The sequence below is a fragment of the Capra hircus genome, chromosome 14 (assembly GCF_001704415.2).
Source record: "Capra hircus breed San Clemente chromosome 14, ASM170441v1, whole genome shotgun sequence".
Classification (NCBI taxonomy): Eukaryota; Metazoa; Chordata; class Mammalia; order Artiodactyla; family Bovidae; genus Capra; species Capra hircus.
In genome coordinates this window covers 73,619,164-73,640,911 of record NC_030821.1, presented here as the reverse complement: position 1 = coordinate 73,640,911, position 21,748 = coordinate 73,619,164, and the positions used below count along the sequence as shown (strand labels likewise).

At 47.5% G+C, this 21,748-nt stretch overlaps 1 protein-coding gene across 1 annotated transcript in view; it reads right to left on the bottom strand.

The window, feature by feature from the left end:
- The window catches only part of TG (thyroglobulin), a 230,691-nt gene that overhangs the window by 113,298 nt on the left and 95,645 nt on the right, over nt 1–21,748 (bottom strand). The window contains exons 36-37 of the mRNA XM_018058585.1: nt 6,580–6,714; nt 4,362–4,526 (exon numbers count right to left, since the gene is read on the bottom strand). Coding sequence (XP_017914074.1) covers nt 4,362–4,526; nt 6,580–6,714 — 300 coding nt within the window. The remainder of the gene's footprint in view (nt 1–4,361; nt 4,527–6,579; nt 6,715–21,748) is intronic.

The following is a 21,748-nucleotide window of genomic DNA, read 5'->3' as shown; positions in this document are numbered from 1 at the left end:
GGGTCTTTTCAGATGAGTCAGTTCTTCGAATCAGGTGGCCAAAGTATTGGAGTTTCAGCTTCAGCATCAGTCCTTCCAATGAATATTCAGGACTGATTTCCTTTAGGATGGACTGGTTTGATCTCCTTGCAGTCCAAGGGACTCTCAAAAGTCTTCTCCAACACCACAGTTCAAAAGCATCAATTCTTCAGTGTTCAGCTTTCTTTATAGTCCAACTCTCACATCCATACATGACTACTGGAAAAACCATAGCTTTGACTAGACAGGCCTTTGTTGGCAAAGTAATGTCTCTGCCTTTGAATATGCTATCTAGGTTGGTCATAACTTTTCTTCTAAGGAGCAAGTGTCTTTTAATTTCATGGCTGCAGTCACCACCTGCAGTGATTTTGGAGCCCCAAAAAATAAAGTCTGTAACTGTTTCCACTATTTCCCCATCTATTTGCCATGAAGTGATGGGACCAGGTGCCATGATCTTCGTTTTCTGAATGTTGAGTTTTAAGCCAACTTTGTCACTCTCCTCTTTCACTTTCATCAAGAGGCTCTTTAGTTCTTCTTTGCTTTCTGCCATAAGGGTGGTGTCATCTGCATATCTGAGGTTATTGATATTTCTCCTGGCAATCTTCATACCAGCTTTTGCTTCATCCAGCCCAGCATTTCTCATGATGTACTCTGCATATAAGTTAAATAAGCAGGGTGACAATATACAGTCTTGATGTACTCGTTTCCTGATTTGGAACCAGTCTGTTGTTCGATGTCCAGTTCTAACTGTTGCTTCCTGACCTGCATACAGAGTTCTCAAGAGGCAAGTCAGGTGGTCTGGTATTCCCATCTCTTCAAGAATTTTCAAGAGTTTGTTGCGATCTACACAGTGAAAGGCTTTGGCATAGTCAATTAAGCGGAAGTAGATGTTTTTCTGGAATTCTCTTGCTTTTTCGACGCTCCAACAGATGTTGGTAATTTGATTTCTGGTTCCTCTGCCTTTTCTAAATCCAATTTGAACATCTGGAGTTCACAGTTCACATACTGTTGAAGCCTGGCTTGGAGAATTTTGAGCATGACTTTACTAGCGTGTGAGATGAGTACTAGCTCAGGCTCAGTGCCAAATGTCATTTTCAGGGGCTTAAGACAGGCGGCCTGTGTCTGGTTCCCACACGTGTTAGGGCCTCACCCAGAGGAAACCAACACTGGTGAAGAGATTCTGTGTGTGTGTGTATCTGTGTGTGCGTACACATGTGTGTGCAGTCTCTCTTATTTATTTCCGACAGGTGTGTTTTCTTTGCTCCAATTCACTGTGAGCTGATGGAGAGAGAAAGCTTTTTGGTCCGCAGCTCTGTCTGTCTAAAATACACATTTATGATGAACATAAATGTGGGAGAGGAGGCAGACCAACAGACAGGCGGAAGTTTACCCATTCCTCAGGAGTTTGGTACTATGCCGTGGCTCAACTGGAGGTGGTTTTGACCCCAGGAAACATTTGACAATGTCTGGAGATATTCTGGGGTTGTCACAGGAATGAGGACAGGTCTGAGCTCCTAGTATCTCATAGGATGGAGGCCAGAGATGCTGTTAAACAACCTATGATAGAGACAGCAGGTCATCCAGTCATCCAGCCCCAGGTGTCAGTGGTGTCGGGGCTGAGACCCCCTGGTGTGAGGTGCATTCATGACCTCCAGGCCACTGAGGGTCCACGTGGTGAGGAGGAAGCAATGAACGGACCTGTGTTTGTGTGAGGGACCAGCTGCTTTAGAAAACCTCATAGTTCTTTTGACCCTCGATTTTCCCATCGCCTAGAAAGGAACAGCAGCTGCCCCTACAACACAAAGATGTCAGGAAGAAATAACACGATGCCTGTAATGTCCCAAGCTCAGTGCCTGGTGCGTGACCGGAGACCAACACGTGAATGAAAGAATGGGGAGAGGGAAGGAGGGAAGGAAGAAAGGAAGGAGGGAGAGATAGAAGGAAGGAGGGAAGGAGTGGAGGGGTGAAAGAGAAAGAAAAAGGAAGGACAAAGGGCAGAGAGAACAGAAGGAAAGAGGGAGTGAAAACTTGGTTGTTCACACACTGGCATGTGAGTTATAACCCAAAGTGGAAACTTGGGATGGAAAGAAATACGTGCTGCTGTATAATCTGGCCTCGATCGCAAATCATGCCTGCTCTCACCCCCACAGTTCCTTCCTTCTCACAAGATTTCCTGTTTCAATTGCAAATCACAGGCTCCCAGGCCAGCATTCAGGACCGACCGTGGATGCTAAGGCAGTGAAAACTCCCAAGGTCAGCTCTTTTGCTCTGCAGGAAACAGCCACATTTCATGAACGTGGCATCATCTCAAGCAGGGAGCAGAGACAGAAAGTATAAAAGCTAAAGAATTTTGAGGGAATGCAAGCCTGCTTTCCCACGGACACTGGTATTTAAGCCTCCCTCCAGAGGCTGCCCAATGTATCCCAGATGGAGTGAGCTCCAACATGGGAAAAATATCTGCTCTGCGTTTCTCCCTTTTGAAATCTTTTGCAGAAGTGGAGATTCTTTCTAGAATACCCATATATTTAGGTTTTGTGACTATTTGGATTAAGAAAATTATTTGTAGCTCTATATGTACTTTAGGTGCAAATAAACAAATGTCTATGTAGACACACGTGGGCATGTGTCCTATGCTGGAGAGTGAGCATTTCATGCTGAATTTGAGACACAGAGAATTCAGAGAGAAGCAGTCTAATTTGTTTTACAGAACTCATACCTCAAAGTGAAGGCATTTCTCAGCAGGACTACCATGCAGATTGGCTACACTATGGATGAAATCTATTTAACTCGACCAAATGATATAAGCATCCTGAGAGTCCCTTGGACTGCAAGATCAAACCAGTCCCTCCTGAAGGAAATCAGTCCCGAATATTCATTGGAAGGACTGATGCTGAAGCTGAAACTCCAATACTTTGGCCATCTGATGCAAAGAACTGACTCATTGGAAAAGACCCTGATGCTGGGAAAGACTGAAGGCAGGACAATAAAGTGATGACAGAGGATGAGATGGTTGGATGGCATCACCAACTCGATGGACATGAGTTTGAGCAAGCTCCAGGAGTTGGTGAAGGACAGGGAAGCCTGGCGTGCTGCAGTCCATGGGGTCACAAAAGTTGGACATGACTGAGTGGCTAAACTGAACTGAATAGAAGGCTAGCCTTAAGATTAAGGGCCCAAGACCTTAGTTTATAGGAATCAAAGCACTCCTAAGCCTGGGGACCTTCTCCTGATCTAAACACTGAGGTGGAGGAAAGGGGGAGAGAGGATATCCCTGGATCCAGACAGCCCTGAAGGACCATTAATACTCGAGGACAAGGTGGGGCCAAATCTCACTGCTACCTGGTCTTATAAATAAAGTTTTATTGGTACACAGCCATGCCCATCGACCTATTATTGTCTGTGGCCACTTTCTTGCTTCAACAGCAGAGTTCAGTAGCTGTAACAGAGACTTGTAGCTGTGAAGCCTAAAATATTTATTATCTGACTCTTTACAGAGAGAGATCACTAACATCTGCTCTTGAAGATAAGATGGCAGACTCAGCCAACATTTCTAAAAAGTTATTCATTCAATCCCGTAAGCATGTCTAGTGAGGGGGTATCCCCCAGGGCCTCGGCTCCCGGGTTTCCTGTTCTATAGCTCATATCATTTCACTTCAGGGTGTAATTATATGCTGCTTGCTCCTTGCCTGCTTCACCCCTGCATCCCCAGCACCCAGCACAAGGGCTGACACATGATAATATGTTACTGGATGTTTCTAAACTAAACCCAGCCAGGAACAACCACACTCTTTGGTGATGGTGATATGGTCGCTAGGCAACACAGTTTTGTGGGAGAGGATTGCCTCTAGAGATAGGAGACCTGGCTCTAAGTCCCTGTTCTGTCATCACTAGTTGTATGATATCAGAGAAGTAACCTAACTTCTCTGGACCAGAGTCTCCTGGTCTCTAAGAAAGGGATCAATCCTTTATCTTGATATCTCACAGGATAACATGAGGATCCAACAAGATAAGGTATGTGAAACAACTTTATAAACTCTGAAACAGTACTAAAAAGTAGCCTAATGAATTTTTTTATGCAGAAACTCGAATGCCAAAATGGCTTCTATAACTCAAAAGAAGTCATGAATACAGACAGTACAGAGAAGTTCTAGGTCAGAAGTAGGCTTTTTTGTCTTCCTTCAGTTCATCCCATGTAAGTGCCACATAGCCTAAGATGACTTTGACTGACTTTTCCTTAAGAACCTCAAAAGCCGCCACCAATGAGTCACCACATGCTCCGACAGTCCCTCCCAGCCATACCCAGGCCCTCGGGAATGTCTGCAAAGACACAGGCTGGCACTTACTTGGCTTCCGGTAGATGTAGGTGGCCTCTTCGTGGAGCAGAAGTTGGCAGTTCTGGGCCTGCAGGCTATGTGTGCAGCTCTGGGTATCAGAATAGAACATACACCTCACAGCTCCAGGTTGGGCCTGCAGAGTGGTGACAAGGCAGTCCTGGTGACGGGAACACTCTGCGGAGGAGAAGAAGGGTAGGGATTGAGCCTGAGAGATCATCTCAGTCAAGTATTCAAAAGTACATTCATAAATCCACGCATCCACTGATCCATCCATCCCGTTATGATCCATGAATCCATCCAGCCATCCATCCATTCATCCTGCCGTCTAACCATACATCCATGAATCCATGCATGCATCATTCCATCTAGCCAAGCATCATCCACTCATCCATTCATGTAATTATACATCCGTGAATCTGTGTATCATCCATCCACCCACTCTTCCATTTGTCCCAAGACAACCTGAGGTGCCTGGCAGGAAGGAATTCATCTGAGAGAGAAGACATGGGTGAGCACTCCTCTGCAGTCTCCTCGCTTTCCTTCAGGGTCAGCCCAAAGTCACAGTTTCTCAGAGCATAAGCCAGCTAGACATCCTTCATCCAATCACATTTCATGAATCTACACATCCACTTATGCATCACCCATTAATCTATCCAATTATGCATGCATGCATACATACAAACACTCACTCCTTCATTTTAGCACCTGGCCCAGGGCTAGAATCTTGGAATAAAACAGTGGTGGTGGGGGACTCAACTCTCCCATCAATCTATTTTCCACACAACAATCAGGGTTTTCTTTGGTTATTTATCCACAAATATGCTCTTGTCATTTTTCTGTTTAAAGCACCTTCATGGCTCCCCACTGGCCTCAGAATTAAGTCATACAGGACAAGGCTGTTCATGCTCTAGCCCATGCCTTCCTCTTCAGCCTCATCTCCCTCTGCCTCCTGCCTCATCACACTCACCATGTTCCATCAAGGGTTATGTCCTTTCCCATGTAAACCAGGTCCTGCCCTAGACAGTTTAAATGATTCATGGCATTAGGATATTTAGTCCTAAGAACAGCCGTGAAAATAATGACATTTCATTCAATTGAGCAAACTGTGCCTTGCCTAAAGCCCTTATTCATAGCCTAATCTCTGCAATGTGGCACCACCCAGAGTTGTACAGTGTACAACCTATACAACTGTACATGGCAGCCCTGTCTGTAATTTGTGCATGTTGTTATCCAGCCTTGTAGAGGAGGAGATCCATGGAATCCCAAAATTGCAGAAGCATAAATGTGCTTCCCTTCTGGCTCAGCTGGTAAAGAATCTGCCTGCAATGCAGAACTGGGTTTGATCCCTGTGTGGAGAAGATCCCCTGGAGAGGGGAAAGGCTACCCACTCCAGTATTCTGGCCTGGAGAATTCCATGGACTGTGAGGTCCATGGGGTCGCAAAGAATCGGACACAACTGAGCAACTTTCAACTTTCACAAATGTTACCTAATCTTGATCTCTTTCATAAAGTAAAGTCTTTGTAGAACCTTCCTATCAGGTTGTCACCTAGCTTTTGTTTGCATACCAGTGACCAAAACCCTCTAAAGGAAGTAGGCATCTGTGGACAGCTTTGCCTATTATAAAGTTCTCTGTATAGCACTGAATAATGCTGAGGGCAGGAGAAGGGGGAGAGAGGGTGAGATGGTTGGATGGCATCATCCACTCAACGGACCTGAGTTTGAGAAAACTCCGAGAGACAGTGAAGGTCAGGGAAGCCTGGCATGCTGCAGCTCATGAGGTCGCAGAGTCAGACACAACTAAGCAACTGAACAACCACAACACAGGTCTTCACTTTGCCCCATGAACTTGGCCAGAACAATATCTTTCTTCACTGTCATGACCAGGCACCTGTCATCTGAGGACAGCCGTCCCAGCCTCCACCCATCTCCTCCGTCTCAGACTAGCCTCCTCGATCCTTCCTCTGACCTGGCTCAGTGTTGCTCATTTTCTGGCTGGCTTAGCCTCTTGGAGACCCTGGCCATGGGTCAACTCTGCAGGAGGATGAGGCGACTACAGAGAAGAGCCCAGCCAGGGTTCCTCCCCCAGGTGACATCCTTCTGGCCAGACACCCCAGGTGATCTTGGGGTCTCCTATGTGTTTTTGAGGTCAGAATCTTCAGCAGCACTTGTGTGAGAGGACCCTCATCCCACTCCACCCCCTACCTAGAGGGTGGACACTCCCCTTACCCCACAAGCAGCGGTCTCGGGCCGCAGAGAAGTTCCCCATGGCAGCGGTGCTGACGTGCGCAATGTCAAAGTTCCTGATGGATGGATCAACAATCACTGCAGAGAGGGCCAGGGACTGCCATGAGTCCAGAGAGACTGGAAGGGAAAGAAGGGGACTGTCAGTGGGGCATCACACGATGTTCCCAAAGGGCGCCCCAGGGCTGCTTCTGGGGGTCTCCATTCTCGTGTGACCCCACTCCTTTATCCAGCTCTCCATTCCACTGCAATTTTTTCAATGATTTCTATGAGCCAAACTCCAAATTTCTATGTGCTCAAGCCAGGGAATACAGAGGTTAAAAAAACAAAACAAATGAACCAACAAAAACATGGGCATTTCTATTGAGCAGCTTCCAGGGGAATGAGAGAGAATGTGAAAGGATAAGAAAAACATCATAGTACAGTTGTTATGGGCTTCGCTGGTCGCTCAGATGGTAAGGAATCCACCTGCCAATGCAGGAAACTCGGGTTTGATCCCTGGGTAGGGAAGAGTCCCTGGGGAAGGCAATGGCAACCCACTCCAGTATGCTTGCCCGGAGAATCCCATGGATGGAGGAGCCTGGTGAGCTACAGTCCATGGGGTCACAAAGAGTCAGACACGAACGAGTGACCAACACACACACACAGTTGTCGTAATGCAAAAGTCAGAATAATGCCAGCAACCATGATAGTAACAGGCTCATCAGTGTTGTTTGGCGCAGTGGGAAAGAATCTGTCTGCCAGTGCAGGAGATGCAAGAGAGTAGGGTTTGATGCCTGGGCCGGAAAGATGCCCTGAAAATGGGAATGGCTGCCCACTGAAGTATTCTTGCCTGCAGAAACGCATGGACAGAGGAGCCTGACAGGGCCCAAGGGATCACAAAGAGTGGGACATGGCTGAGCACACACACAGCGCTGGTCATTGGTGCTTTGTGATGCACTGTGTAGGCTGCCTGCCGGGCCAAGGCTCTCATTTCCCCAAGTGCTGGGAAGCTGGGGAAAGCTCTCATTTCCCCAAGTGGTTGGGGCTGCTGGCCGAGTCCCTCCCTAGGAATTACCTAGAACTAGGCCAGCCGCCTCCGTCCACAGAGTCAACCTTCACCCCCAAACTAGTGCAGGTGGATCTCCAAAGTTCCAATTCTCTGGCCCCAAGATGGGACAACTCCCAGGGGCCAGCTCAGCTTCACCGCTCACTGAGGCGTCCATGGGGCCAGGATTTGGTTTGCATCCACGTTCTGCTTCACCCCCAGCCCAATTCTGCCTCACATGTGTTGCTCCCAAGAGCACTGTGCACTAAACTGTCTGCATGCAACTCTATCTTGGAGTCTTTCCTGGAAAACCCCAGCCAAGACATCCTCTTTAAAAGATGAAGACAATCTGCCCCATCCTCCCCTCCCCCTGCTCTACCCACAAGTCCATTCTCTACGTCTGCGTCTCTATTCCCACCCTGCAAATAGGTTCATCTGTACCATGTTTTAGATTCCACATATACACATGAACGTGTGATCTTTGCTCTTCTCTTTCTGACTTACTTCACTCTGTATGACAGAGAGTAGCCCTGGCATATATACCCGACCATGTGTGAAACGGACAGCTAGTGGGAAGCTGCTGTACAGCCCAGGGAGCTCAGCTCGGTGCTCTGTGCTGACCTAGAGGGGAGGGAGGGAGGCTCAGGAGGGAGGGCTTATATATGTACAGGTAGTTGATGAGGATGAGATGGCTGGACGGCATCACCGACTCAATGCCAGCTGGATGGTGACAAAGCCCGAGATAGAGCCGCTTGGCTCCAAGTCAGTGCTCCTTCGCATCCCTCTGAGCCTCTCACACGGTGAGCATCCTCTCCAGAAGACCATCCTCAGATAGGAAAAGGTTGTTGCCTTTGTTAACGCCGTGCTCTTAGCTATATGAGGAGGCCTATTGCTTTTATCTCGAACCTGTCTTTGACACCACAGTACTGAGGGTCACTAAAATTAGAACGGTAAATAGAGTAGCAAAACAATCGAGTACCACTACCCTTTTTTTTAATTTAAAAAAAAAAAAAAGAAAAGAGAAAGAAAAGGAAATGAAGGAAGGAAGAAAAAGAAGAGAGAGAAAAAAAGGTGTACTCAGAGAAGTGGCCAAACAATGCAAGCAGATCTCACGTGGATTCAGGAAGAGGAAGGTGAGACCCCCACACTCGTCCTGGAGCCGTGGGATCAGTTTCAGAATCTCGAACCATGTATTTCTGAACTTGGGACCTGGTTTCCCTGCAGGAACCCTGGGGCTGTCATCTTCTTAAGCATCCTCCGTGTGTTGCTATTTCCATAGCAAATGCAAGTGGCATTTCTGTAACACGGCTGATCTGAGGCACATATTATTAGATGGTGAGTACAGGGGAATTTCAGAGAAAACTTATGATGGGGTTTCAGGACTGAACCTCCCAATTATGGTCTTAAAATGGAAGCTTTGGCTGCCCTCCACATTTAGGTTGATGTCTAGGGGAAAGCACTCTAATTAAAGGGTGACTGTCACTGCCAGAGTGAGAGCCAGCTCATCAGTGGCCATCCCAGGGCCTGGATCCAGCTCTCTGCCCCACCCGGCACCAGCCCCCCTCCTCTGGCCCACAGGACCCCTGGATGAATCATTGCTGCCATGCTGAATCCAACATCTGAGGTTCTATATGCACCTCATGAAAAAACTCTGACAGCAAGTCCCTTGTGAATGCAAAATCATGGTGAAGTATGAAGGCTGGGTAGTCTTGGTAGCATTTCATAAGAGTTCACTAATTTGTCGAGGACTCAGCAATACCACTGCCACTTAATATTCACAGTAAACCATGCTGTGGGCACCATTATGTGGACATTTTACAGGCGAGCAAACAGATCCAGAAACACAGGCAAAGAGCTTAGCCGACAAGTGATGATGTTTGAGCTTGAGCCCAGCTCCTTCAGCTTCAGCATCCACGGTTTACTCCAAGGGTTCTGGTTAATTCACCAGGTAAATGAGGCGGCGGTGGCTTTCAGACTCACCCAAAGGGATAATCTCTCCTGAAATGCAGCCTCTGTGGTTTGTTGATTAGTTTTTTTCCTTTGTGTAAAATGTATTTTACAAATCGCATTGCCAGCATCACTTATTTAAAAAAGAAAGTCATTGGAATTCGCTGGCGGTCGAATGCTGAGGACTTGGTGCTTTCGCTGCCATGGGCCCGGTTCAACTCCTGGTCGGGGAACTAAGATCCTGCAAGCTGTCCAGTGTGGCCAAGAAAGAAAGATTTGGAATGGAAAGGAAAGGACAGTTCCCAGAGGGGCTGAGGAGGCAGAATTGGAAGGACGGGGTAAGGGAGAAGGTGATGAAGACCATGGGATTCCTGGGTTGGACAACAGAGCGTCCAGTGGAAACTGTCCATGAGGAAAGAAAGAACACGGTGTGGGGCGCAGAGCAGGACAGAGGGTGAGGCCAGCGATGGGTTCCCTCGGTGACGTGCTGGGCTCACAAAACCCCGAAGTGCTGCTGTTTCCAAATGTCACTGTGTTCAGCAGCAGGCCTCAGTGCCAGGCACGTGGCCTGGGTCCCCCGTGCCAATGGCCTCACTGAGGAGTCCCAGGGCCAGAGGTGGGAGGGGAGGTGTTGATAGAGTCCCCGGGGCAGAAAGCCAGGGGTCCTGGGACAAGGCTGGCATGGCGGGATCAGGCGAAGGCAGGAGGAATTTTTTGAAGTCTCTGGGTAATTTGATTATGTCTCCCTGCACACCACAGCGTTGCTGAGATGGGGCGGGGCTGAGGGTAGGGGAACAGCAAGACCTGCAACTTTGGGTAGAGCAGGCCTCGGTGTGACACCAGGGCCCTTCCATTCCCTTCCAGGCAGCATTATTCCATTTTAATGCCGACTAAGCTTAACTCCCTAGGCTAAAACACATTTGAAGATTTCCACCAAAATATTGAAAACCGTATTTCATTCCCTTCGCTTCCTCCCTCCCTTCCTCTTTTCTTGCTTTCCTGTCTTCCTGCCTTCCTTTATCCCTTTCCAAATAGACGTCAGTTAAAGAAGGAAATGTTTGATTTTCATGTTAAGGTTCAAATAGAGTAATTTCAGGTGTTAAAAATAGCCACAACAAAACAAATGCCCACATAACTGCAGACCTGTGTTGAGACAGGAGGAGCAGGTCTGTCCCTTGCTGACTGTGTTAGCAAGGGCAAGCATCCACTCTGGGCTTCGCCTCTCAAAATGAGGGCAAGGAGCCTTTCAGTGATTTTTAATCAGATCCAAGGGCAGAAGTGTCAAGCCAGCTGCGAATGCCTGACCGCGCCAATGTTCAAATAATCACAGACCCATTTGTTAAATGAAAAGACTGATGGGATTTTCTTAAGAATCACCAAGAATGGAGATAAAAAGTAGAAACTCTAAAGCACTGAAAAGAAGCCAGGACTCATACTGTTTTTCTTGCAGTCAAGAACCAAGAATTCCTTTCTGCTCCTCAACACTTATCAATGCTGGATATGGGAAAAGCTTGAGGAAATATTAGAGGTGGTTTCCATGCCCAGGCTGGCTGGCTGGGGGAAAACATCAACGTTTTGAAGTCTTTCAGACAGGACAAGGCTTTCAGACAGGAAAACCATTTCAGGCACCAGCAGTCCTCCGTGACCTTGGCATAAACAGAGGGTAACAGGGTTGTTGACGCTGCTTTCACAGTTTCATGGCCACCAGCTCTAGCTGATGGAGACACTTGTGTGCTATCATTATAAGATGGGACCGCAGCTCAGACAACCTCATTTCTTACCAGACACTGTCTTTCAAGTGAGAACCACGTCACACTGGGCTATTTTTACCCTCATTAGCATAAAAAACCCCTAGATGTTCCTTTGATAACAGAAAGAAAAAAGACACCCCTTGTTATTTTGCAATCATCTGCGAGATGAAAATGGGACCGGAGCTAACTCTCCATCTCGCGTATCTTCAAAGAGAAATGCCTGACATTTAAAGCAGACCCTACTGGACCCATTTTAACATTTATAACACTATAAAAGTATCCAGGGACATATTTACCCCTGTTCAGCCCCTAAATACTTATTTTTGAGTTCCCCAGGAGGCATGTTTTCATCTTTGACTCTGCGCCTCCAGAGCTTAGCAGAGGGATGGTGCCGAGTACTGTGGTGGAACTGCGTCCCGCCTCCACTCCAAGACTCACACTTCAAATTCATCCTAACCCTCCACACCTCTGAATGGGACGCTATTTGAAGACAGGGCTTTTACGGAGGTAATCTACTTAAAATAGGGTCATCAGTGCTTGCTGTGCTAAGTCGCTTCAGTCGTGTCCAACTCTTTGCGACCCTATGGATGGTAGCCCACCAAGCTCCTCTGTCCATGGGATTCTCAAGGCAAGACCACTGCAGTGGGTTGCCATGCCCTCCTCCAGGGGTTCTTCCCAACCCAGGGATCAAACCCACATCTTTTACATCTACCTGCATTGGCAGGCGGGTTCTTTACCACTAGTGCCTCCAAGGAAGCCCTGGTCCCTAATCCAAAGAGCCTGGGGTCTTCATGAAAAGGGGAAATTAAATCCTAGAAGTGGGCATTAAAGGAAAACGATAAGCAGACAGAGGGAGAAGACCACCATCAACAAGCCAAGGAGAGGGTTCTGGAATAGATTCTTACTTCGTGGCCATCAGAAGGGACCCGCCCTGCAAGCACCTTGACCTTGGACGTCCAGCCTCCAGACCTGGGAGAGACTAATTTTCTATTGTTTAAGCCCCCAGTTAGTGGTATTTTGTTACACAGCCTGAACTAATACAGTGAGTGAATATTCAGCAAAAACATCCATTCCTTGATTCACAGAGAGCTTGCTGTGCTCCCTGTTGCTCAGAAATGCTGAGCCTAATGATAACTCTTACCAAGTCATATTACAATGGCTAAAGTTTCTTAAGCAGTTCCTATTTGCCAGACACATTGTGCTGTGCTATGTGTTGTTTCACTTAATTTATACACAGCTGTGTGCGTGACTGTTCTCGTCACCACTGAATGCATGTTTTAAGGCAGGGCCACTCTGGGGGCACTCTGCCTGCCCCAGTCCCAAGCTCTGCCCACTGCTAGCTCTGACTTAGGGTCAACTGCATTCTGTAAACTGGAATAGTCTGGCCACCCGATGTCACCTGAGTCAGGGCTTCCCATACGCTAAGGGTCAGAGTTTGCTCTTGATCCTTCCAGTCTCTCGGGGGGAGTTGGGGGAGGCTGCTGGGCCAGTGTTCCACCACCTGGTTTTCCCAGTGCCATGTCATTGCGCCCAGTGTGTGTCATAGCACGAGAAGGCAGTGAGCCTTGGGCACGTGGTGAGGGTGGGGGATGAATGAATTGATGCCTGCAAACTGCTTGGCGCAGGAGAGTGCTCAGTAACATTTTCTAAAGATTCACCCCTGTGTGTTGGCCTCTAAAGCCAGAGCTTTAGCCTCTGTGCCGTGTTGCTGAATGCACGAGGGTGTATGTGTTGTCCCTTGTATTAACAAAACAGGGCATTTTCAGCCAAAACACGAGCACTGACAGGACCAGTAGGACTGCTGCCACGTCTTCACTCTCCTGGTCCAGGCTGCCACACAGTAAGGGGTAGGTTACGTGGCCTGGGAGCACCAGAGAAGATGTGCTCAGGTGATTCGGGGACTCGGGAGGAAGGATGGAGAAGACAGCTCATATTCAGGCTAGAGCAGGGCCAGCAAGACTTTTCTGTCAGAAGCCAGATAGTGGATGTTTGAAGCTTTGCTGCCCCACCTTCGTTCTCTGCTGCATACTATCTGTATGTTCCATATCCATTCTCAGATTAGAGGTTCTGTACAGACTGCACGCTGTGCTTTGCCACCACTGGTCCAGAAGGCACAGACAGAAGGGCCATGGGTTCAGTCACTAGGCACCATGATGGGTGGAGGGTCTACATTCTGGGAACCAAAAACTCAACAGGAAAGTTGACAGGGAGTTTCTGTACTTTTTCCAGGAATGAGGAGTCACCTGGGGAATGCCATCTGGAAGGTAAAACAGTGTAATTTTAATGGCAACCCACTCCAGTGTTCTTGCCTGGAGAATCCCAGGGACAGAGGAGCCTGGTGGGCTGCCGTCTATGGGGTCACACAGAGTCGGACACGACTGAAGCGACTTAGCAGCAGCAGCAGCAGCGGTGGCATGACATGTTGATAGTTGCCCTTCCTTCCTAACTTGGCATGTTAAAGTCCTTTTACAAAATGACAAAGATTCGTTTGGTCTGGGTTTTTTGATGGTTCTTATTTGGTAGAAGGAAAAGTTAGCAAACATGAGCTGCCCTCCAATTCGAGGATAGAATCCAAGCCTAAATCATACCCTACTGGCTCCCAGCTCTCTGAAACCATCTCCCTGCTGTCACAGCAAACCCTTGATTCTGTCTCATCCTTCCCTATCCACTGTGTCCTGGAAACAAGGATTCCTACCATAAAGTTCCCTGCCTTCATTTTGGGTTACAGTCTTCTGCTATGGAACCTTCTAGTATTTCTCTCATCCCCAACTATGGATGTCTAGTCATTCCCCCACATTCTTCCAATTCTTTGCCAGCTATTATCTTTGCCAAGATAATTTCCATCTTCACCCCCAGCTACTGCTAAAGTGACTTTATCATCTATGGGTAAAGCAGATGGCCCATTTCACATTCTGGTCTCAGCTTCTTGACCTCTTCAAACACAGAAAACGGTATCTGCACTCACCCCAGCCAAGCACCTCCACAGCCAAACTCTGCCAGGGCACTGAGCTCCATTGCCGTGCCAATGCCACTCATTGAAAGTGCCACTTGCTGCTACAGCCCACAGCCCTCCTTCCTTCCAGAATTTTTATACTTTATTCCATGAAAATCAGCTCTTTCATTTCACTATGATTTCTCCTCTCTAACCCCTCCAGGTTATCCATCTTCACTGGCTTCTCATAAACCAAGGCCTCTCATGGCTTGGTCCAGCGTTTCAACCTCCCTTCTACTAGTGCTCTCCACCCGCTTCCCTTCCGTTGGATTAATCCGGTGGGCCTGCTTCCGCTGCACCTTGTCTCAACCTGAGCACAGCTAAAGAAACACCCACAGACAGACTGGCTCCTTTACAGGTTTTGAGTCTTCAGCCTCCACTGAGCTCTCCGTGCAGCCTGATGCTGTTGTCCTGTCTCCTGTTCTCCTCAGGCCCAGGCGTCGCCATGACCCTTGCACTCTCACGAGGTGCCTGATCTCTTGCCTCCCAGAGAAAAAGTGACCATTATCGGCATCGGCTCTAACTCCCGCCTGCCTTCTGCTCTCTGTGAAGCCTCCCATCTTTCCCTCGTTGTTTCTCCTGAAAGAAAGGGTGGCTGTTTGAAGCCAGTTGGACATCCATCTCCAATTTCCCCCCTCTCTCCCCCATCTCCTACACGCTCATTCCCACCTCTCCTACACGCCCCGCCTACCCTCGGCACTGACACTTCAGTCTTTGCTTGAAAACACACCCACATTTCTCTACTAAGAAACCAACCCGTCACCTTAGGTTTCTTAACTTGGGGTCTGGGTTTCAGGGAGTCGCTTGCATGAAAATACAAGCGAAATTTGGTACCTATGGAGGATACATTCCAATACTTTATCATGGGTGATTCATGACCTACAAATGCGTGGTTACCAACAAATGCTCCACAGTTCTCTTTTCAGCTGTCAATCTCATTCTCTCTTTGACTGCAGAGCCAAGATTTTTTGGAAAGTCTGTAGTTTCCATTTTTGTCAAATCACTACTATGTAGTTTCTTCCCTCTCCACCAGTGAAATCTGCAAAGGGCCCTTCATGACTAATCCAGTGACCATGCACAGTCTCCATCTCCCTTGAAGGTACTGACCACACGGCCCTCCCCGGGTTTCCATGACCCCACACACCCTGCTGCTCATTTTTAGCTCCTCTTCTGGCTTCTGCTCTTCCCTTAAAGACCGCAGTTCCTTGGGGGTCTGTCCCTGACCTTCACTGTTTCCATTCTATATACTCTCCAAGGGTGATCTCATGACCCCCAAGGCTTAAAATGCCCCTGACATGCCAGTGATTATCAGAAGTATCTCTAGGGCAGACCTTTGCCCAGGCCTCATGCTGAGATATTCAGGACTCACTAGATACCTCCCTGAAGCATCCCAAACTCGGCATGTTGAAAGCTGGACACTGAGGTCTTACTTCCATCCTCGCGCTCTTTAACTCATCCCCTCCTTGCATTATCTTTTTAAGAACTGGCAGCACTACCTGGGGGACTGCCGACCTGAAATGTTCAACAGTATCCTTAACCAGTGTATCAGTAGACTGTCCATCTAGAAAGGTCACAGTACAGAAGGAAAGTCAAAATAAATGGCTTTTTTTTTTTCAAGTCTAAATATCCATTATAAGTGGGATACTCTGTGCGGGGTAAATGCATTTATCTGATTTTCTAGCGAAAACAACAAAAACACACGGCCTCCAAGTTTTCGCACTTTCTGTCTGCTGCCTCCCTCACCTGCCTCTCCAGGCTCCTCTCTCATCCACCTACTTCCTACCACCCCACACTCATGTTTGGCAGTCTAGCAAAACATTCGGTGCTGTCTGACTTTGTTCACTATTCCCTTTGTGTGCACTTGCAAAGTGAAGTCAGTTTATGCGCCTGATGAGCTCATATCATCTTTCAAAATTAAACACACATGTCACTTCCCTCGGAAACCCTCCCAAGAGTCCTTCCTCTGCCATTCCTGGGAGTTTTTCTTCTGCTCTAAGTATCTTATAAATACATCAAGTGTTCCACTGATATGCAGCATTGGAAGTTACTTATGTTTTTTTCCTCTGTTAAATTATGAGATCTGTTAAATTTCTAGAAATCAAAGAGTCTGCCTTGGTTTTATTAATTCTCCAAGACTTGTCGTAATAGCATATAAAAATACTAACAATAGCGGAACTTCCCTGGCAGTTTAGTGGTTAAGACTGCCCACTTCCATTGCAGGGGGCCCGGTTTGATTCCTGGCCCGGGGACTACAATCTTACATGTTGCACAGGGTGTGGCCAAAAATAAGGATAGATATAGATATACAGTTGCAGTTTAGTTGCTTAACTAAAAGAGTCATGACAACTCTTTTGTGAGCCCATGGATTGTAGCCTGCCAGGCTTCTCTGTGTATGGGATTTCCCAGACAAGAATACCGAATGGGTTGCCATTTCCTTCTCTAGAGGATCTTCCTGACCCAGGGGTTTAACCCAAGTCTCCTGCATTGGCAGGAAGATTTTTTTTTTTTTTTTTTTTTACCACTGAGCCACCTGGGAAGCCAAATAAAGTTGTAGCTAGCGTTTACTAAAGGATCTAGGGTTCTATGTGCTAAACAGGAATATCAATATCACAAGTTTGCATGAACTGCCCAATACATAAACATGTAACAAATGAGTGAATGAACAGAGCTCCTTAATTAATAAAGGAGAAAGGGGACACTCACTCTTTTCATCTCTATAAATATTAATGCTATGATTATTCTCATACCACAAGACCTCAGTACATAATAACTGAATAAAATCAATTAATTGATCAGTGGATCACATAGAAAGCAAATAATGTGCATTTGATTTTATAATATCTCACTTTTATGTGGCCCATTCCTGTTTGTGAGACATTTTCATTTAAACCATGATATTTAATAATGGGGGCTTCTCTGGTGGCTCATATAGCTAAGAACTTGCCTGCAATGCAGGATACCTGGGTTTGATCCCTGGGTGTGGAAGATGCCCTGGAGAAAGGAATGACAATCTACTCCAATAATCTTGTCTGGAAAATTACATGGACAGAGGAGTCTGGCTGGCTATAGTCCATTGTGTTGCAGAGTCGGACACGACTGAGCAACTGAACTGAACTGAACTGAGTGACTACACTTTCAAACTGAAGCTTGGAGCTGGTGAATCACATGGCCAAAATCACAGCGCATGAATGTCAAGTCAAGGACTTGACCCAGACTGGCCCCTTCCAATCCCCACCCCACTGTAGCTGCCCCCTCCCTCCCCGGGCTCAATTCCAGACTCTTCAGTTGATTTCCTTCAGTGACATGCAGGCTTCCCAGGCAGCACTAGTGATAAAGAATTTGCCTGTCAGTGCTGGAGACGTAAAAGGCAGGGATTCAATCCCTGGGGCGGGAAGATTCCCTGGAGCAGGAAATGGCAACCCACTCCAGTATTCTTGCCTGAGGAATACCATGGACAGAGAAGCCTGGTGGGCTACAGTCCATGGGGTCCCAAAGAGTCGGACACGGCTGAAGCGACTTAGCAGGCACATAAGCAGCATGTACATCCGAGGCAGGGGTTTTCAAAGACATCTGAAACAGTCCTGCATTTACTGAGGTTATGAGCTTGTGGTTGGTGAGCAATCACCTTTTACATTGCTAACTTCAAAGACACTTCTCAAGAAATGTCTAAGAAAAAAGCATACCCAAGAAACCAGACTCTGTCCACGTCCTCACGGCGAATCACTAAATGTGTCACAAGCAGAATTTCCTAGTGGAAAGTCAAAGGCTCAGGTTGAATCTGATTTCTCTCAAAGAAGTCTGACTCTTATCAAGTGGAGGCCCCAAATTCCACCCCCATACAAAGGCTTCCTGGGAGGTGGCAGGACAGCTAGATTACTCAGAGCATAATTACTCTTCCTTGGAGTCGCTGAGTGGTCCTAGGAAGGTGGGGAAACATGCAGAAACTCAGAGGCGCACATGCCTCGAGGCCCAACGTGAGCTGAGCGAAGTAGTTCCAATAATGCAGAGGCTTCTCTAGGGACACTGAGCTCTTGCATGGGACGGCAGCCACCATGACCTCTCAGTGGACTGTGGGTGACTTGCGCAAGGTCACAGAGTTGGTTTGAACCCAGGCACAAGGTCACAGAGTTGGTTTAAGCCCAGGCAGGCAGGCTCTCAAGACAGCACTCCCATCCTCCACCCCTCCAGCCACTGTGGGGGCAGGAGCTGCTGAGCTGTCCCCACTGACCCCTTACTCACTGGACATGTTAGGTATCATGCTAAACACTCATCCTGCCTGATTCACCCAAATCTCATAGCAACTCATGGATGCAGGGGATATGGTGAAGAGTGCCTCGAAGAACCTGGGGCTCAGAGAAGTGAAGGGACTGAATCAGGTTACACAGAGGAGGAGCAGAACTGGAATTGAAACCCAGATTTGCCCAATGCCAAGGTCTCTCCGCTTCACTGCTTCTGCTTCTAAAAACATCTACCAAGAGCTTTCTGCTTCCCTCTGGGTAAGTTATCACAAAAATAGAAGAAAATAAAAAACCACGCCTCAAAGTGTAACCAAACCAGGCATTAGAATTACCAAAATAGAAAAGTTAAAAGAGAAGCAAAGAGGCCATTGAAGCTACCTGCTCCCACAGCGAGGGAATCTCTAACATGCTTGAATACACCACTGACGGGGACCTCATCCTCTCCACCTCACACCATCACAGCAGGACCAGTAATGCCTCTTCCTCCGTCCTCTGACCCCACCCCTCTCATCTCATGCCCTGCTGCCCCCTCCATGAGGCAACGTCTACATGGAAGCCTTCCCACAGTGCCCTTGTGCTAGGTTCCTCTCCACTTCTGGACTCCACTCACAGAGGAGGGAAGGTGACTACTTCCCTGACAAATGAGATTCTGTTGCACCAAGGAGGCCAGAGAATCCAGCACAGGCTCCTGATGGCTCAGCGGTAAAGAATCCTGCTGCAATGCAGGGGACATAGGTTCGATCCCTGGGTTGGGAAGTCCCTGGAGAAGGAAACGGCAACCCACTCCAACATTTTTGCCTGGAGAATCCCATGGACAGGGGAGCCTGGCAGACTACAGTCCACGGGGTCACAAGAGTCAGACATGACTTATCGACCAAACAACAACAAAAATTTAAAAAAAACAATAAAATAAAAGTGTTGTGTAGCACTAGCCACTGGTTACATAGTATTACCATTTTTAATCAATAGAATTATTATAACCCATAAAAATAAAGGAAATCTACCACTGTTGATGGATTGCTTTCAGAGATGGTTTAATTCATAATCTGCTCACAGTGATTAGAGTGGTCCTAGGAGGGGTAACCATTCTGAAATATTTCCCCTCAAAAGCTTAACAAAGGGTCTGAATTTCCACTTTTAAAAATTAAATCTTCCTGGTTTACCCACTTCTTAAAATGTGACCACTTTTGGGGAAAATGTTATTATACAAAAGAAGGTAGGTCCTAGGTTAGCATATTTTGTTTTTTACCCTATTTCCCTTCAGTTCAATTGAGCCAATCCTTGATCGACTAGGCATAAAACTTGTGCTGTCTGAGAAGGAAATTATCAAGATAAATCCTTTGTTTTCTCCAGTCTCTAAGATCTAACAAAGGTTTAAGACACAATTATTCAGCAAACATTAATCAAATGTCTCCTAGACATGCCATGTACAGTTGTACAGGTTGTATACTGTACAAGTGCAGGGGCAGCATTCACGAAGATGACCTGTGAAGAGGATCCCTTAGAACTGGCAGCACTTGACCTAATTCCAACAAGGCCAAACTTCATCAGGCACTGCGGCAGCAATTTTACACATAAGGCATCTTTAAAGTCCAATAACAACCTCTTTGAAGACGCCATCATCTCCATTATATAAGTGTAACAACTGAAACTCATAAGTGAAGTTGCTCAGTCATGTCCGACTCTGTGTGACCCCATGGACTGTAGCCCACCAGGCTCCTCCATCCATGGGATTCTCCAGGCAAGAATACTGGAGTGGGTTGCCACTCCCTTCTCCAGGGAATCTTCCCAAACCAGGGATTGAACCCAGGTCTCCCACATTGCAGGCAGATGCTTTAACCTCTGAGCCACCAGGGAAGCCCTCACCAGGGAAACTCATAAGTATCCCTTAAATTGGTCAAGTTCACAACCTAAGGAGGGCAAAGACAGGATTCCTACATCCCATGTGATCTCTAATCCGTTCACCTGGTTACCATTCATTAATCTAGTCATACTTTCAACAAGCATTAATTGAATCACTATTAGCGTCAAACTACTAACCTAGAGCAAAATGAATATTTATATTTTTCTTTAAAACAGCAAATAATTGTAAATAAAATAAGATTGAGTGTCTACTAGACACTTTGCAAAGTGTTTAGGATCAAACCATGAATTACCAAATATCTACCCTTTGCAGCGTGAAATCTCACAAGCAAGCAAACAAGAGAAATATGTTCACTCATTTGGGGACTATTTCCTGAGAACTGGCTAGGTACAGTCATGTTTCTAGGAGCTACAATATAGCAGTGAACAAGACAGGTAAAAGCCCCTGCCCCGTGTGGCTTCCTTTTTAGAGGAGGGCAAACAATTACTCAGGAAGTACACAAGGGAGAAGATTTCATAGCACGAAGATATGCAGACACTAAGGCAGGGTAGAGGGGTAGGGAGTGCTAAAGAGGCTGCTTTGATGGGGATGGTCGAGGGTGATGTTAGCTCAGAGCCAAGGAGGTGCCAGCCCCAAAGATATACTAGGATGAAGGCTCCACGGAGCAGGGCTTTCTGAGGCTCCGTTATGGCTCTGGCCCTTGAGCCTAGTGCCCGGCAGAGTGAGTGCTCACTAAACACTGAACACTTGTTGAACGAATAAGCGAATGAGCAGGGGGATGGCAGCTGAGGCAGAAGAGCCATAACTGTGCCCCATATCCTGCACTTCACCAGCTGGCCCGAGGCTTCCTCCTGCCTCCGTGGAGAGAAGTGAAGCCTTCCAAGCTGAGGGCCAGTTTCCGCCTGTGTCCCACTTTACTTCCCTCTTCTGTAGCTAGGATTCCAGTCTGCCAGCCGTTCCTCCATCTCAGTCCCTGGGTCTCTGAGCAGCAGGGTATGGGTCCAGGGGAGCTGCCCAATGCGAGGCTCTGCCCAGAGCACACTCAGTCCTGCTGGTCACAGCCACCCAGGCAGCGCGGGGCTGGGACAGGTGGGTGTCCCCGCTGCAAGCACTGGTCTAGGAGGGCACTGCAGCTGCCAGCTAGACTCAGCGCTCTTGACAGGCTGCAGACAGGAAAGAGTGCATGCCTGCCAACCTCGCCTTGCGGGGCCCTGGGATATAGACTCTACTTCTGGACACCACTTCCCATGAATAGGGACAGAGTCTATACTGTGAGGCCCAGAGAGAGGCTGTGTGTCTCTGTGTATGTGCGCACACATCAGCTCTGTGCATTTT